Genomic DNA, 19,040 nt, shown 5'->3' on the forward strand with positions numbered 1-19,040 from the left:
CATTTGTTATCTAGTATAATCCTTCTCCCAACTCTGTGAAAGCCTGAATTCCAGGGCCAGCCAAGTGGTGTAGTGGTTAAGTTTACGCACTCCGCTTCAGCAGCCCAGGGTTCGTGGGTTCAGATCCTGGGCACAAGCCTGCACACTGCTCATCAAGCCATGCTGTCGTGGCGTCCCACATAGAAAGTAAAGGAAGATAGGTACAGATGTTAGCTCAGGGCCAGTCTGCCAGGAAAAAAAAAGTATATATTCTGTTTTCCAGAAGAAGAAACTGCTTCACAGAAGCAGGTTATCTGAGGCTCAACTATTAAGTGGTAGAGCCAGGATTAACGTAAGTCAGATCCCTCTCTATTTCATTTTGCTTTACTGCTTCAGAAGATTTTGGTGTCTTTCGCCTTTACCTTCCTGTGTTATGGAGGAAAGAGCACTGATAAAGAAATTTAAAAATCTGAGTTCTGATACTGAGTCCATCCTACTGTAAAACTTGGGCGAGTCCCTTAAATTCAGTGAAAATAAATATCCTCCTGTGAAAAATGGGGAAGGGGGGCAGAATACCACCTGTCGTACCTACATCACTAATTTGTTGTTAAGTTTGAATGATTGTATTGATTATACTGTACTAGTTCCTGATTTTGCCATTCACTAAACCAGACATCCATATACATACACGTTTGGGAAATAGGTCAAAATAAATTTTCCATGATTTCCCAGGCAGTGAATGGTGGAACCCAGAATCAAAGTCCTTTCTTTCTGACTTAGAAACCTGGATTAGCAATAATGCTGTGCTGCCTCCATTCATGGAGTGCTTAGGCAAATGAAAAATGTAAAATGTACATTAAGTATGATGTAAGTAAATGAGAATAATATGATCTTACTTTTGTAATTAAAAATATATTTTAAGGATAAAACTTTTTTAATCCAGAAAGTACAAGGTTTTTTTCATTCATTCAGCAACTAAAGGGAGGAAGGAATGAACGTTTGTTGAATACCTGTTCCCTGTCGGGCACTGTTCCAGGCATTTGACCATGGGATATCTCATTTAATCCTCCAGACAACCCTCCGAGAGATGTAATACTGTCCCCATTTTGTAGGAAACTTGAGGTAGCTTTCCTGCTGTCGTAGGCTGTACGTGACTAAGCTAACACCCAAACCCATGTCTGCAAAACCTCTGCTCTCCTCTGCCCCAGGCTGCCTCCACTGACTGTGCGGCACACGGACAGCCCACGAGGCTGGGTGCCGGGAGAATTACACGTTGATCGGCTGTGAGGGTCTAGTCCTTTGGCTTTAAAATATATTTTTTCAGAATATTTTTTGAAAACTAGCAGTTTTGCACAGAATAGGAAAATTTATAGATTTTAATTATCAAGGCAGTATTTCATTTCGTAGTTGTTAACTGATAATGCATTTATTTCATATTAAACTTAAATGCTTAATTAAATGTAATTAAACTTTAAACATGTAATTAAATTAATTTTGAAAATGGCTACTTTACCATGTGAGATTTATTTTAATTTATGAAAAGCGTGTGCTCATTTCACTGAAATGAGCTTTATTGGTTCATTTATAAAACAGTAAAGCTAAGCCTTACAGTTGTCTATACTTTTCCTGTAATTAAGACTAGATGATATCACTGTGTCCTACTATCGTATGTGAGGATACTATATATAATTTCATAATTTGTAAAGGCACTATTGAAACCTGTAAAGATTTTTTTACAGTAAGAAGAACTGAAGGTCATTTAAAATTTGCATTAGCCAATTTAAAATTATTGGTGGGTTTGACTCTGGAAAATATTCATACATACAGTTTAAACTTTCAAAATAAAGCTTGGGTATAAAAACCTGAGATATATCACAATAATATTATTCAGATGATTTTATTTTGGTATTTTACTGCCATAAATCTGATAATCTGAGTCACAAAACAATGATAGGAAAACTGATTTTGAGAATACTTCTGTAGTCTAAGTTTTCAAAATTTGATGTTTTTTTAAATTAAACTTTGCTAACAAGTTTGCCCAAGTACCGTTCTGTTTCCTCACTAGAAAGATGTTGCCATTTTTCAGGGAATGGATGGTGTCTCAACTTTCTTATTTATTAACAAATCTACTAACATACTGCTTAACCTACTGTTACAGACTGAAGGTTTGTATGCCCCCAAATTCATATGTTTAAGCCCTAATCCTCAGTGTGATGGTATCTGGAGATTGGGTTTTGGCAGGTAATTAGGGTTAGATGAGGTTATGAGGTTGGTCCTTGTCTGATAGGATTGGTGTCCTTAAAAAGAGGGAGAGACACCGAATTCCCCTCTCCATGGGCACACACCCAGGAGAGGCCACGTGAGCACGCAGCAGGAAGGTGGGTGTCTGCAGCCTAGGGGAGAGCTCTCACCAGACACCAGCCATGCTGGCACCTTGGTCTTGGACTTCTGTTCTCCAGAACTGAAACCAAATAAATTCCTGTTGCTTAAGCCACCCAGACTATGGTAGTTTGTTATGGGAGCCCAAGCCAACTAATATAGCCACTATATTGTAAGATGTTACTTTTTTAATTATAGATACGTCAGGTCTTGAATACTGAGTTCAAATACAGTTGGTAATAAATAGAATGAACTTGTTTTGATGTGTTTCTTTGAAATTCAGGATTTTGTTTTTACATACGTGTCCTAACAATAGCTAGTAGATTCTTATATTAGCTAAAAGTTTTGTACTAAGTTGAATCAACTGAATTCTGAAAGAACCAGTTATCTTTCTGGGAAAATTTGTAGAGGAAAATCAATGGAAAGAGGAGAGGAATAATACTTAAGGTTTTAGAAGTCATCCCATTTTCCTTCTCCTGCCACGTCTCTGTGCCAGCCTCAGCGGAAGCTCTGTGTAAGCCTTCTGTGATATTTCCCTAGACAGCCGTAGGTATGCCCCATCCATCTGCTTACTTCTATTCCTACTTCTGTCAGGGCGCTTGTCGCATTACTCTGTGATGGTTCATCTTGCTGCATTCTGTCTTCCCTCTCAGGCACTGGACATCCTTGAGAAAAAAAGGCGTGCTTTCATCTCTCCGTCCCCTGAATCTTGGGCGTAGGTGTTGACTTGATCATTGGTGAATTAGTGGACTGAAGCACAAAGTATAGTGATAACTGGTAGCCTTGTTCTCAACACAAAGATTTAGTGGGATGAAACCAGACTGAAACATAGCCATGTGAGAGTATATTTTATTTCAAAAAAACAGATCTCTTAGACTGAGAAGCAGAGAACCAGAGTGTATTCAGAAGTTGCACTTGGAAAATTCACTCATGAGAAACGAATTTTCCAGGTAAGACTGAAAGTTGAGAACGGAAATCACCAGGTTCTGGAAGTGCTCTGTAAACTGCTGCAGGATACAGTGAGTGAGGTATTTCTGCAAGTCTCAGACCGCGGAAAGGCGAGATGTAAGTGTGAGGAGGGGTTTTGCTGTATACTTACCTGCTGGTGATGTAATCAAAGTGAAAAGATAATGTCTGAAGATGCAGAGTGAGGACTATTATCCTGAGCCTCACTTTGACCGATAGAGGAAATTACCTGCTTCCCTGTTGGCCTCTTGCTGCTCTCTGTCCTTCACAGGCCTTTGGGCACGCAGGGTCTAGTTGATCCTCTCACTCCCCAGGTCGTGTGTGGCCTGCTATCTTCATTACTGCACATGGGGTTTTAAAACAATTATTTCCCACCTCACTCCGCACCCCTCATTCTAGTTGTCTTCACCATAGGCATACTGTCTCTTGTTTGTGGATACCCTTCCAGATTTCTGTTTTTCCTTCAATAAGGTGACTCCTTTGAGCCTTGACTCCTCCCTCCTTCTCACTCCCTTTGTCCAGTCCATCAGCAAATCCTGTCAGCTGTATCTTCAGTATGTCCAGATCCTGATATCTTCTTGCAACCTTCACCTCTTCCATGCCAATCTAAGTCACCCACATTTCTTACCAAAACTCTTGGAACAGCCTCCTAATTCCTCTTGTTCCTTGCCTCTTGGTGGCTCCTATTTTTCTTCAAAACAGCCTAGTGAACCTTTTCACAAAGTACTATCCAATAGAACTTTCTGCAGTGATGGAAATTTTCTGGATCTGTGCTGTCTGCTATAGCAGCCTCTAGCCATGTGCAGCTAATGAGTACTTGAAATGTGGCACTGAAATTTTTGATTTTTTATTTTAATTAATTTAAATGTAAGTAGCTCTATGTGACTAGTGGTTATCTTATTAGATAGTACAGTTTACAGCATAAGTCAGCTCTTACCACTACTCTGGCTCAAACCCTCCAATGATCTCTGATCTCAGGATAATAAAACCACATCCTAATAAAGGCCCTGTAAGGCCTTGAGAACCTAGTTGGCCCTACTTCATCTGATTGCTAGCTACCTCTCTGATCTCTTTGGGCTTATTAGGGTTGGGGAAAGAAAGGATAAAGGGAATATCAAGAATGCTGTCCAGTTTTCAGACATTAGAACTAGGCTGGCGCCATTTACTGATGTAAGTAAACGTAAACATATATCCAACAGTATTTGTTGAACACCTTCTCTGATGTGAACGCTCTGTAAACGAGCACCTTTGATGAGCCCAGCACTAAGCTAAACCCTAGGTTTATTTTAGTAAACAAAGCAGCCCTTGTCCCTGCCCATATGTAGGCAACAGTCTAGGGAGAAAGCATACAAAACTGTTTTGAAAACAAAGCAAACAATCTATAATTATGGACGGTGATAAATAACATAAAGAAAAAAAGGACATTTTGCACAATTGTGGAGTGGGGGGAAGATATACTTTGAGTTGTGTTCAGGTAAGGCCTCTCTGAAGAGGAAACATTTAAGCCAAGGCCCCGGGAATAAAGGCAGTCACAGAAGGGGCCAAGATGTCTTCCTGACAGAGGGAGCATCAGGGCTGAGAAAGGGAAGAACCAGTAGGTTCAAGCAGCTAAAAGGCAGGAACAGAGTGAGTGATGGAAAGAGCCACATGGAAGGTGGGTTCAGAGAGCTCATTGGGGATCCTGGCACTCTTCTAGGAAAGCTGTTCCTGAGGGTAGAGAAAACAATAGCTGGAAGAGGTTGAGAGAAATATTTTTTTGTTCGTTTCTGTTTTGTTCTGTCTAAATGTGAATGGGAAAAATTCAATAGAGAGGGAATGGATGAAGATATAGAAGAGGAAGAAGCAGCTTCCAGCTGCTTGCCACTGGGCCTGTTACTAAACCACTTGGGGAAATTCCTTAACCCTCACTCTCTCTGTTACCCATCCATAAAACAGGCCTAAAAGTCATACCCTCTGAATGCTGCTTGATACATGGCAAGTTCTAAATAAATGTTAGGGAGTCGTGGTGTGTGTTCTGGAAAAGGCAGCAGATGCCTCAAAGCAGCTATGGAAGTATTGGCCTTTTAGACGTAATAACATTTCCTCCGCTGGAGGGAAAGGAAGGGGTAAAGAGTAGTGTCAATGCAAATAGATTGGTGCTTCTGGAGGCAAGGTGTTGAGTTCTGTCAAAGCTATGGACTCGTGACTTCTCTTTACTCCAAGAATGATAGGTGTGGTCATCCACTGAGGGACAGTTAGTTACCTCTTTGGAGTTTGGGTTAAATGGGCAAGATCTCAGATAGTTGTTTCATAGACTGGAAGAACACACCAACTAGAGAAGAATCGGATATGTATGGGGCACCAGTCTGTCAGGTTGTGTGACTGTTGCATCTATGCTAAGATTCCTAGGTGCACGCAGGGTGATGTTTCATCAGGTGGAGTCAGCAGACAGACAAAGCACAAAGGAGTTTAAGGTATTAAAATAATGAACAAAGTGATGGACTGCAAATTCCAGGCAGGGAAAGCATGAATTGGAGACAACTTCCGTTGGCCTACAAGGAGAAGGAGAGGGGCTCGGGGACCGGCAGTGGACTCGCCAACTCGGCAGCGCGGCTTAGTGAACAGAGCAAGTTTCTGAGATAGGAAGTGTTGGTGGAAGAGAAGATGTTTGAATTCAGACTGTAAACCAGGGACAGAGTCTTCAATGCAGAGAGGGAAAAGTCCATGAGCTTGATAAAGACAGCTACTTAAAAGGGAAATTCTTAGGGTTGGCTAGATTAAAAAAAAAAGCACGAGTTTTTCATTTGTTTTGTTTTTACCAGAAAGCAGAGGAGTGGTTTGGAAGTGACATTGGAGAACAAAAGCAGATACCAAGCAAATCTCCCAAATACTGAAGAAGAGAGTCAAGTGGCAGCTTTGTTTAGCTGGGCCTGAGTGCCCACCGCCTTCCAGGGGAAATGCAGTCATCCTGGGGCAGTGGTGGCCACTGTGGCTTTTGTGAAGGGCTGAGGCTGCTGGTGGCTGCGAAGACTGCGGGGAGAGTCTGTGCAGGGGCGGCCCTGCAGCAGCTGTTGCTGCAGAAGAGACTGGGGTGATTTCTGGGGTGAGCATCCAAGATAGAGTGGAGTGGAGAAGCAGACTGTAGTAATAGAATATGCAGTACGGCCCTTCTTATGTAAAATTCTACATAGCTTATTCCAAATTCTTTTCTAACACTAACTTAGGAGATGTTAAAGTTTCAAAAACTTAGTGATATTTGGTCAAATAAACCCATGAAAGACTGAAGCTAAATCCCCTCAGAGGCTGCATGAGTGTTTGAAAGGCTGTGAGAGAAATGCCAAAATTAAACAGATATATGCATAGTTAAAGTAACCCTGCTTATATTTGTTTATTGGTAATATACTCTTCAGAATGAGCAATGGTTTTATCAGCAACTTCTTAACGTCTCTTAATAGTTTTTCTCAGTAAGAACAAGAAGTGCTGGTACAGAGAGAGGCCTAAAATCTGTTCACCAAACTGTTAACAATGTTTTCCTCTCGGTGGTGGATTTTGGGTGTTTTCTTTTATTCTTTGTAGGTTTTATTTATTTGAATTTTTATGATAAACAAGCATCATTATTGTTCTAGGGAGGTATTTCAAATTAGCGGGGAAAACCTAATCATTTGGGAATAATATAGTGAAATCCTTACCTAATATCTCACCTCAAACTATATTTCCAAAGAGCTAAAGATTTAAATGTAATAAATTAAATTACAAAAGTAATACAAGAAAATAAAAGGGAATGTCCTAAACTCTTGGAGTGGGAAATAGCAATCAGTTTATTTAATACTCATGTCTAAATACCATTCTTCATTGGAAGGAACAAGGACACTGGAGAAAGAAAAAGATACACCTTTAACATCTTTTTATGTTTAGAAGTGCTTAAAGAATGATGAGGGTGTGTCAAAAGGATACAGAACCCAGCTCCATGAAGCTCCCAATGGCCAAATCGGAGATAATTTGAACATCAAAATAATGATAGTAATGGATTATAGCCCATTTTATGAAATAGGAAGTCATGAGTACATACTGATATAAATAAATTGAAAGTTACCGAGGAACAAGATATTTACCTAACCTCACATTACCTCCCCACAAAATATTTATTGACTACGAAAGGGTAAAGAATAATTTTACAGTAAAGAAGCCTGGCAGACATCACTTTAATCAAGTTAATGTCATCAGTAACAGGGCTAGTCCAAATTGTATTCTACCTGATAATATGCAGTGACAAGAACTCAGCAACACTTCTGTGATATTCCTACCCAAAGTACATAATTTAAAACTGATCATGAAGAAACATCAGACAAACCCAAATTGGGAACATTCTACCAAATATCTGGCTTGTACTCCTCAAAAGCGTCAAGACCGTGAAAGTTAAGGAAAGCCTAAGGCACTTCCAGATTGAAGGAGACTAAAGAGATATGACAACTGAAGGCAACATGTGGTTCTGAACTGAGTTGCTTTGCTATGAAGGATGATATTGGGACAACTGGAAAAGCTTGAATGGGATCTGAGGACTAGATGGTAGTGTCAATGTCCTAATTAGATCAATATCCTACGTCGGATGGTTGTGTTATATAGGGGAACGTCTTTGTTTGTAGGAATCACACCCTAGATTAAGAAGTGATGGATCATCATGTCAACAACTTATTCTCAAGGGGAACAGGAAAAAAAGTTTTTTGTTCTGTATTTGCAACTCTTCTATATTTGAGTTTGTTTCAAATTCTTAGAAAATACAAGCACACATGTATGCATATGTGTGTGTGTATATATGTCTTTAGTAAATTAAGACCATTTTTTAGTTGAGTACCATAGTACAAAACGGGCAAAAGATATCAGCAGGAGGTTCTCACGAGAAGATACAGAAAGGGCTCATAAGCCTCACTAATAACCAAAGAAGTGTAAACAAAAACCAAAGAGATACCATTTTTCAACTATCAGATATTTTAAATGATAATGCCCTGTGTTAGTGATGGTGTGGAGAAACACACCACTCGTGTTAATTGTAGCAGTGTACATTGTCAAAACAATTCTGGGGAAAGGTGTCAGAGTGTACGTTATCAGTTGCCATTTTACCATTTCCAGAAATTTATCATAAAAAAATAATGATACAAGTTAACAAACCTGTATTTACAAGAATGATTGTAACTATGTGTCATACTAAAAACCTGGAAGCAACCTAAGAATTGTCAGTATAGATTGGTTGAGTAAATTATGTTGCATCCAAATAATAGAATACCTTGCAAGCAAAGTGAGAAGATTTTTAAAAATTATGGAGTATAACATATATAATATAATAATAAATGATATATTTGTAGAAAGTGACCCATGAGGCTGTACATCAGCAGTCTAAGAGTCATTTTCTCTGGATGTTTGAATAATGGGTGATTTTCCTTCCTTTTTTTTTTAGCCTTCTTGAGACAGCATGGTTAAGGTAGAGGCTCTTTGGTTAGACAATCTAGGTTTGAACTCTGGCTCCTCCACTTACTAGCTGTAGGACATTGTGCAAGTTACTTCACTTCTCTGGGTCCACATTTCTTAGGATGCAAAATTAGAGTAATAATACTAGAAACTACTTTATAGGATTATTAAATGAGATAATGAAGATTTAACACTTAGCACACAGTGGCTGGCATAGTAAGGGCTTAGTGAATTTTGGCCTCCATCCTTATTGTTATTTCTGCTTATATGTTTGAAATTCGTCTAACAAACATATTTTTGTTACCAAGTAAATCAATAAAGTTATTTCCACCTTTGAGAAAAAATATATCTACTTGAGCAGATATTTTTTATCTGGACAATCAGCTCTCTCTTCCCGTTCTTTCCTTTGAGAAAAACATATTTGGAGATCAATTCCTCCCTAGATATCAGCCTGTGAATGAGCAGTGGCAGTATGTCTTGTGCCTCACACACTCCTTAGCTCCCTCCTGGAGGTGGATTGGAAGACTTGCTAACAGACTGCTGCTTGCTCCTCACTTGGCAGTTGTGGTGATACCATTGGACGAGCCCCATTTCTTCTTACCTCCTTAGGTGCATACTTTGTTCCATCTAGTTATCCTGCCTGACCTCCATTCATCCTGCACCTCGAGCATTACTATATTATACTGATCCCACGGGGACTGATAACAGCTAACAATGACTGAGCACTGATTTTCTGTCTGCTACTGTTATTACCATTTTACATTTATTTCATTTAATCCTTACAAAAGTCCTATGAAGTTTGTAGTATCCCCATTTTGAAAATGAAGAAGTAAGCACAACAAGTTTAATTAGTTTGTTTAAAGTCATACAGGGACTTAAAATCAGGGGAGCCCAAATAGCCAAAAAGTTGGAGGTCTCACACTTCCTGATTTCAAAACATATTAGAAAGCTACAGTAATCAAAACAGTGTGGTGTGGTCTTGGCATAACAACAGAGATGTAGACCAATGGAACAGGATAGAGGACTCAGAAAAAACCCTCGCACACATGGTCAAATGATCTTCAACAAGAGTGCCAAAGCCCCCCACTCAAGGAGAAAGGACAGTCTTCAGTAAATGGTATTGGGAAAACTGGACATCCACATGCAGGAGAATGAAGGTGGACCCTTGTCTTATACTATATCCAAAAATTAACTCAGAGTGGATTAAAGACATAAATGTAAAACCCAAAACTACAAAAATCCTAGAAGAAAACACAGGGGGAAAGCTTCATGACATTGGATTTGGCAGTAATTTCTTGGATATAACATCAAAAGCATAGGCAACAAAAGCAAAAATAGACAAAAAGTAGTGGGACTACCTCACTTAAAAACTTCTGTGCATCAAAGGACACAATCAACAGAGTGAAAAGGGAACCTAAGGAATGGGAGAGAGTATTTGCAGATCTTTTATCTGATAAGGAATTAATATCCAGAATGTATAAAGAACTACAATTCAACAACCAAAAACAACCTGATTAAAAACTGGGCAAAGGACGTGAATAGACATTTTTCCAAAGATGATATGCAAATGGCCAACATGCATATGAAAAGATACTCAACAACACTACCATTAGAGAAAATGCAAGTTGAAACCACAAGGAGATATCACCTCACACCCATCAGGATGGCTGTTATCAAAAGAACATAAGAAGAGTCAGCAAGGATGTGGAGAAATCGGGACACTTGTGCACTGTTGGGGACATTGTAAATGGGCAACTACTAGGAAAAACATTATGGCAGTTCCTCAGAAAATTAAAAATAGAACTGCTATATGATCCAGCAATCCCACTTCTGGGTATGTATATAAAAGTATTGAAAGCAGGATCTCAAGAGATACTTGCATATCCATGTTCGTAGCAGCCTTATTCACAATAGCCAACAGGTGGGAGCAGCCCAAATCTCTATCAAAGAATGAATGGTTAAACAAAATGTGGCATATACATACAGTGAAATACTATTCAGCCTTAAAAAGGAATGAGATTCTGTCACGTGCTACAACATGGATAAACCTTGAGGATGTTATGCTGAGTTAAATAAGCCAGTCACAAAGAGACAAATACTGCATGATTTCACTCCAGTGAGGTGTCTTAAGTAGTCAAATTCATAGAAACAGAAAGTAGAATGGTGGTGATCAGGGGCTGGAGGGAGGGGAAAATGAGGAGTTATTTAGTGGGTATAGAGTTTCAGTTTTCTAAGATGGAAAAGTTCTAGACATCTGTTGCACAACAGTGTGAATATACTTACACTACTGAAAGATACACTTTATGTATTTTTTACCACAGTTAAAAAGGAAAAAGGGAGGTTGGCCCCGTGGCCAACTGGTTAAGTTCGCGCACACCACTTCTGTGGCCCATGGTTTCAGTGATTTGGATCCTGGGCACGCACCGAGCACCACTCATCAAGCCAAGCTGAGGCGGCATCCCACATAGCAGAACTCAAAGGACCTACAGCTAGAATATACAGCTATGTACTGGGGGGCTTTGAGGAGAAGAAGAAGAGAAAAAAGAGGAAGATTGACAACAGATGTTAGCTCAGGGCCAGGGCCAATCTTTAAAAAAAAGAAAAGAAGAAAAAGGGAAAAAAATAGGTTGTATTACAAATTTACTTATATTCTATTTACAAAAGATAAATTCACAGTATATATGGACAAGAAAATATTTAAAGTAAAATGACAAATGAAGATATACCAAGGAAAAAATAAACAGACAAAACAACAACACAATGAGAGACCATTTCACACTCTCTAAGATGGCTAGAGTCAAAAAGTTAGATAATAGCAAGTGTCGCCAAGGTTGTAGAGAAATCAGAGCACCCATATGCTACTCATACACTGTGAGAATGTAAAATGGTACAGTTGCTTTGGAAAACGGCCTGGCATTTCCTCCAAAAGTTAAACATAGAGTTACCATTTGATCCGGCAATTTCTCTCCCAGGTATATGCTCAAGAGAACTGAAAACATGTCCACACAAAAACTTGTACATAAATGTTCATAGAAGAATTATTCATAGAAGCCTAGAAGTGGAAACAACCCAAATATCCATCAGCTGATGAATTGATAAACAAAATATGATACAGCGATATATGGTAGAATATTATTCATCAATAAAAGGAATGAAATATTGGTACATGCTATTACATGGATGAACCCTTAAAACATGCTAAGTGAGAGAAGCCAATCCCAAAAGACAACATATTATATGGTTCCATTTATATGAAATGTCCATAATAAGCAAATATATAGAGACAGAAAGAAAACTAGTGGTTCCTTAGGGCTGGGGAACATGGGAGGGTTGGAAGGGTATACTAATGGGTACAAGATTCCTTTTTAAAGAGATGAAAATATTCTAAAATTGATTCTGGTAATAGTTACATAATTCTGTAAATACCCAGAAGCCATTGAATTGCGCACTCTTAATGGATGAATTGTATGGTATCTGAATTAATATCTCAATAAAGTTATCAAAAAAAATTAAAGGATCCATTGATTTTAGCCAGTGAAAGTACTGGTGACCATGATAGTGACCGTTTTAATGGACTGATGGTGGTGAAATCCTAGTAGGATTTAAGGGAAAAGGTAAGGAGAGAAATCGGGGACACCAAAGATGAAAAAATTAAAGGAGTTTTGGTGCAGAGAAAGAGAATAAAATAGAGTAGAAGCTGGCAGAGGAAATGGGGCAGGAGGTGTTTTTACTTTTTTAAAAGGGAGAGAAAGCAGTATGTTTATAGGCTATAGAAAGCATTGAGTGAAAAAGGAAAGCAAATGATGCCAGATTGAGAGGGGAGGGTTATGAGAGTGACTTCCTACAGGATGCCATCTGTGCACAAGTGGAGGTCCTGGCTCAGTGCAGGTGTGTGGATACTTCACCTGTGGTAAAGTGGGAGGAGAGAGTATTTAGATATAATGGTGGGTGTCTCTTCTGGTTGCTTCTGTTTTCTCAGTGAGAGGTCATAAGCTGAGAATGAAGATGGGGGAAGAGATATTGGTGGTTTGTTCAAAAAGGAGAAAGTATGAGAAAGTCATCTAGGAGAGTGAGAATGTGTACAGTGGGATTGCCAGGGAGTCTTAAGGGCCTGTTGAAGTTTGTGGTCATGAATTTACAGGGAGACCAGTCCACTTGGATGGGGCATTCCCCACCGTTTTTAGCTGCACTGAGACAGATGTGGAGTGGGCAGAGAGTTGGATTTAACCAGAATGGTAGTTTTGCTGAGCAAGTGAGACAAAGCATGAGAAGGGCAAGGAAGTGAAGGTAAGGATTGACCGTGGATCAAGATGGTTAGTTAGTTGAAAAACTATATCAAGGGGAGTGAAGAGGAGGTAGACAATGGGATGGAGGTCTCAGTGGAGTCAAATGAGTGCACAGAGGCTCCAGGTGGGAAGATAGAAAATGTGGTGGTGAGGAGGGGAATGCATGAGTTGAGATTGTACAGGGATAGCAGTTATTGATAATGGCAGGGTCTGAGGTATGACCGTAGGAGTGAGCACATAGGGAGGATGGAGACAAGATCATTGGAGGAGAGGAGGTCAAGAAACTGAAAGGCAAGGGTATTTGAAAGGTGAGTAATGACCCAAGGTTGGACAGATGACAGCAGTAATGATGGGTAGCAGACAGAATCCAATGACCTGTTTATATCAGTAATCAAAGGAAATCAGAGTAATGTTGAACTGAATTATTCTTCATGAAAGATCATACCCTCTCGTAGTGGTATTGCTGTCAGACAGTGGTTTGATCAGCCTACTCATGCAGTTCTTCTGTCCTCACGTTCTTAGTATTTCTCAGCTGTGGCCCAGAGCTGTGTGCTGGTCACTGCCCTCCTTGGTGCCCCTAATATATTCCTAGTCTCTCTGTGTTCTTCTCTTAGTTGAGTATCAGTGGTGAAGAGAATCAAACTCAACGTTGTTAGGTGAAAAGCATCAGAAAAGAAAAATCTGTAAATGACAGCCTTCAGGGTAATAGTAATGGAATTTTTAACTTGAAAATTACTTATGAATAGACTTCACGGTCTTTATAGTCATGTGCGAATTATGTGCTAATAAAACTAGCTCAGCAAACTATTTTACACAATTGGTTGACACATTTGATATTGTGTCTACTGCCTTATAAGTGTATCTCACTATTTGTCATAGATGAGTACCTGAAATACATGTATAAATAGAATTTTGGCAATACACGTCGTATTTTCTCATTGATCAGCGAATAGTGTCAAAGATGCTTCATCTTCACTTTAAATTAATCCTAATTGGGAGTGCCAACAGTTTCTCTTCCTAAGTATTTCTATCAAGTAGTTAAATAAATATTTAAATGCACCAGAAGTTCTTATTTTTAAAAACCCAGCAATGAATCATTTTAATAAGAAAAATCAGTCTTAAAAAAAAAAGAAAAAGAAAAACCATTCTTTAACCATGTAATTTTGGGTCAGAATGGACAGCAGAGGTTATCTATTACAATTTCTTCACTTCACAGATGAGAGCATTTTGAGACCTAGACAGAAAAATTAAAGAATTTGCCTCATATCACACATTTAGCTGCAGTTGTTGGTGCGGATAGAACCAGAACTCAGATCTTGAGCGTGCTTTTCTCTGCTATCCTGGTCTCTAGTTTATGTATTTGCAAATCTGTGCTTTTCCATATTGGATTTTCTTTGTATATCATGCACCAAGGTAATACAAGTGAGGCCTGTGGGTGAAAGTCTCACAGGTGCAACCAAAACGGGAATGTCTTCTGAGAGCTGTGTGCCCAGATCCCTCAACTGTGTTGACTGCAGCCGTGTTTAAACCTCGTCTGAGGCACATTTGTGTATTTGAACCCTGCAGACTTTCGTTGAGTCTGGATCCCACTCTGAGATTTTCTCTTAGTTTAGACAAAAAAGCAGTTTAGAAAACTTGGGTTTGAAGTGCCCCTTCTGTCATTTAATTGTTGTGCAGCCTTGAGCAAATCATTTAGCCTCTGGTGGTCTCGGTTTCTGAAGCATGAGTGGAGGTGATGCCTGCACTTACCTCACAAGGTTGCTGTGCTGATCCAATGTGGTGAAGATGCTCAGGGTTTTGAGTATTTACTAGGTACCAGACACTTTACTAGTTGGTAAAATTAAAATCAGGTAGTCTTGTTAGAAACAAACCCAAAAGCTTACCATCTATGAGTAAACTTCTCACTTATCAACTGGTTAATTTCATGTATACTTAATTTTATATTTGTCATTTATCTTTTCACAAATAAGATCTTGTCTCCTGTTACCCAGGCTTTTTTGTTATTGCCTTTATTCTTTGATCACTCTAAGACTTTTGTCAGTATTCCTTTGTCCGTTGTTTGAGAAACTGCACAGCAATTATTTATTATCGACTTGATTTCTTCCCTAGGTATACCAGATCTGAATCTATTTCTTACAGCAGAGTTTTTAAGTGTTTCTTAATGAGATTGATGACAAAATTACTTTTCACAGGAAAACTAATGCCATTTGTTGATATAAATTAAAGTTCTCTGATGTGAACGTCCCTTAGACCTCTTCCTGAAAATCAGGCAAGGGTGGATGTTGGTAGGTACGAAAGCCGTATTTTTTTCCTATCAACTTTTTTAAAAATGGTAAACTCGGTTATCAGAATATAGATTTACATTTATGTCATTGGGCCCCTTTTATCCATGTTTGTATATTAATATAAAAAAATTAATTCCTGTCAAACAACATGGTAATATAAGCAGACGCATGAATAATGCACGGGCAACAATTTTATTTTTTAATTAAAATTTTAAATGCTTGATATTTTAAAAGTAAAAATTAAATTTCTAGTGGTTGTTTTTATATTCTTTGTGCTGTTATAGTCTTAAAGACAAATTTTGGAATCTCAAGCTAGATCATGTTGCTATAAAAGTTATTGAAAATTAAGAATATCAGGTGACGTAGTGTCCATGATTTGAAATGTGCTGCATTTGGGACATGTTTTAAATATTTGGACAAGCCTGCCCTCTGTTAAATATCTGGTAACACTAGTAAGGAAGGCAGGGTCACATTTGTAACCAGGTTCCCTCCTTGCAGACTCCTATTTTCTGAGTTACTAGACTGCTGAACAGCAACAATAAAAAGGTAAAAGATGAAGCCTCAAAATTAAAGGGGCCTAATTTTAAAAATTTAGATGATGATAGAAGATATTTATCTTCAGCCAAAAACAATATTATAGATATCTCATGGAGATTAACAATACTTAGTATTCTAATATCGGTACCATATAAACTAGTTCAGTTTTAAATGCTCTGATCCCATGTATCCAAAAATAAATAGTCTCAATTAATACACCTAAATGTGTTGGTTTTTTCCCATTTTATTTCCTTCTCGAAGTAGAAATTAATTGATTTAGAGAAATTTATTTTACTACAAAGTTCTAAGCGTTGTTGGTGATGGGATTGTTTTATGTCAAGTTAAATAAGGAAGAGGTTAAGATGTATTGGCCTTATGTTTTCATTTTTGTTCTTATATCGAAAGAACCTCCCTCACCTTTGAAGAGAATCTTAGGTCTACTATAGTTACCTTAACAGACTGTGAGAATATGAAATAAATAACAGATCATTGTTGTTTGAATAAATCGTGGCAACTAAAAAACTAAGAAGTAATTTATATGTGTGGTGTTTAATGTCCCTTCAGATAAGAAATTTACTACCAAGTATATAAGGCAGATTTTATTGTCGAACAATTGGGGCAGAGGGAAAAATGCTTAAGAAACTTTTTCATATATGAGATAATAATGGTCTCAAGTAGGTTCGTTATTGTGGATTAGGATGCGCCCATGTATTCTTCGTCCGCACCCTCCTTTAACCCATGGTGACATTCATTCAATGGTTGGCTGGAGTTCATTTCATAATCAGGGACCTTGGAGTCGATTTTACCCCGTGTGCAAAGCTAATTGACCTGCACAGGAATTGAATCTGCTGTGTTCAAACAGTAGCCCCGTATTGTGAAAGTTGAGCTAGCCAAGACAAATATGTGTTAAGATATTCCTTATGAAATACCATTATTTATAGATGTATTGCCTCACTCATGAGACTAGAAAAAAATGTGTTCCTATAATCTGTTGTATGTTCATTGAAAATGGAGAAAAAACTATACAAGAAATAACCATCCTGCCAAATCCTTCAGTTGGAGCCATATTTGTTTTGCGCGGAACAGCATTCTTTTGTCTTGGTTTCGTTTTTGTTAGATAGGTACTTTTGGCCTAAGTATGAGTATTCAATAGCATGTTTACAGAGATGTGCATATGTTTTTGCTGAACCACCTACTGTTGATTTGCACACTAAGCAGTCTGCTAGGTTTCCTAACTTTTTGTATTCTTTAATGTTACATGTATGCTTCCAGTTATAATTCATTCTTTCTTTAGGGCGTTTCTTCTGCCTATGTCATTGCTTTACTTAGCATCATAGTAAAGCAAATAACTGTTGTGTTTTTAAGGTCCTACAGCTTTTACAGCATTAGGCACTTCAATGTCTCTGAAATAGCTGTACTCGTGAACTTCAGTATCATGTCATTTAATGTTTAGCCATAGCACACAAGTTGTCCATTATGAGGAATCTTAAATTCAGTTAATGTTAAAGCAGATTTTCTTCACTGTTACTACATTTTCCTTGAGGTGTTTCATAGCATTTGTAAAATATTTTAAAATAGTAACATCAGTGCTAAAATTCGTGTGGGAAATAACTTAGTTTAGGTTATCTTCTTAAATTCATATGTTTTATTGTCTTTTCACAAATGAAGTGGAGCTTATACTGGTCTTCGTTTGTCTTAAAAGATCAAGCGTTTGAATTACTATTTTTTTTTTTTTTTAAAGATTTTATTTTTTTCTTTTTTCTCTCCAAAGCCCCCCGGTGCATAGTTGTATATTCTTCGTTGTGGGTCCTTCTAGTTGTGGCATGTGGGGCGCTGCCTCAGCGTGGTTTGATGAGCAGTGCCGTGTCCGCGCCCAGGATTCGAACCAACGAAACACTGGGCTGCCTGCAGCGCAGCGCGCGAGCTTAACCACTCGGCCACGGGGCCAGCCCATGAATTACTGTTATTTTAGCAGTTTGTTCTAAGCAAATTAAAACTCTGATGCAAGTTGAGCTCAGGTGATCAGGACATTGATTCAGGTGTACTTGGCAAAGCAGTTCATTAACTATGTGTTAATTATCTGTGATTGCTTCTGAAAAGCTATAGTGGCTTCATCTTTTAGGTTGCTTCATTAAATCATTAATTTTCTTGGCGCTAACTAAGCCTGACATAATTAAGTCATCTCAGTCTCCACAGATTTTTGTCTTCCCATGATGTCAAGAACACTGAGCTCGTTAATATAAGGCATTGTAATTTAGTCCCTGGATGTATTGACTTTATATTTTGGAATTATTTATAGTGTTTTGGCTCCTTTTTTATAATATTTAATTAATCTTATAAATGTATACCTTTGAATTATTTGCTTAGTGTTGTAGCTTAGATTTTATATTTCCTATGTAACAAGCCCATTTGTTTGAACCACTTCTCAACAGTTCTCTGACCCACGGCTACAGAAGCCTGCTTCACTTTATTCAGAACATCATATGTGAGGAAGGATTTGATGGATCCAATCCCCAGGTATTGAGTACCTTCAAAGCCTTTTATCATCATGTATGTAATGCTATTTTCAGACTCTCTAGGGGTAGACCGAGAAGGTCTTAAAATAATCAACAGTAAATGAGCTGTTTCCAAGCACAGAAGATCTGAATAAGCAGAGCACAGGCAGCCTTAGTTTGACTGTTAATTTCAGCTAAGTTCTCTCAGTCGATACACATAAGACATATACATACATTGTCAATATTAATTATTTTTAAATATGTATTTGTAGTACCCAGAATTAATAAATAGCCACATTTCAAAAATTACTCTTAATTCTGCAAGACTTGTGCTTTCCTCTCTAAATTTTTTATTCTTCTGACATTCAGACCTTAATTTTGAATTACCTTGTAAGAATTAGTTATTTTAAGATTTTATTTCTTATTGCATTATGCTTTGAGTTGTCTCATTGAATAAAAATGCATTTTTATTTACTATGTTAAAGTATTTTATATTTTTTTTTTTTTTGAGGAAGATTAGCCCTGAGCTAACATCTGCTGCCAATCCTCCTCTTTTTGCTGAGGAAGACTGGCCCTGAGCTAACATCCGTGCCCGTCTTCCTGGACTTTATATGTGGGATGCCTACCACAGCACGGCTTGCCAAGCGGTGCCATGTCTGCACCCGGGATCC

At 38.3% G+C, this 19,040-nt stretch overlaps 1 protein-coding gene across 9 annotated transcripts in view; it reads left to right on the plus strand.

Moving 5' to 3' along the window:
* The window catches only part of ELP4 (elongator acetyltransferase complex subunit 4), a 234,730-nt gene that overhangs the window by 71,884 nt on the left and 143,806 nt on the right, over positions 1-19,040 (plus strand). For 7 of the 9 annotated variants that reach the window (XM_023646567.2, XM_023646565.2, XM_070274970.1 and 4 more), the window contains exon 6: positions 18,307-18,391. The exons of the other annotated variants lie outside the window; for them this stretch is intronic. In XM_023646567.2, the coding sequence (XP_023502335.1) occupies positions 18,307-18,391 (85 nt within the window). The remainder of the gene's footprint in view (positions 1-18,306; positions 18,392-19,040) is intronic. 9 annotated transcript variants of the gene reach the window in all.

Source organism: Equus caballus, chromosome 7 (genome assembly GCF_041296265.1).
Source record: "Equus caballus isolate H_3958 breed thoroughbred chromosome 7, TB-T2T, whole genome shotgun sequence".
NCBI classification, from domain to species: domain Eukaryota; kingdom Metazoa; phylum Chordata; class Mammalia; order Perissodactyla; family Equidae; genus Equus; species Equus caballus.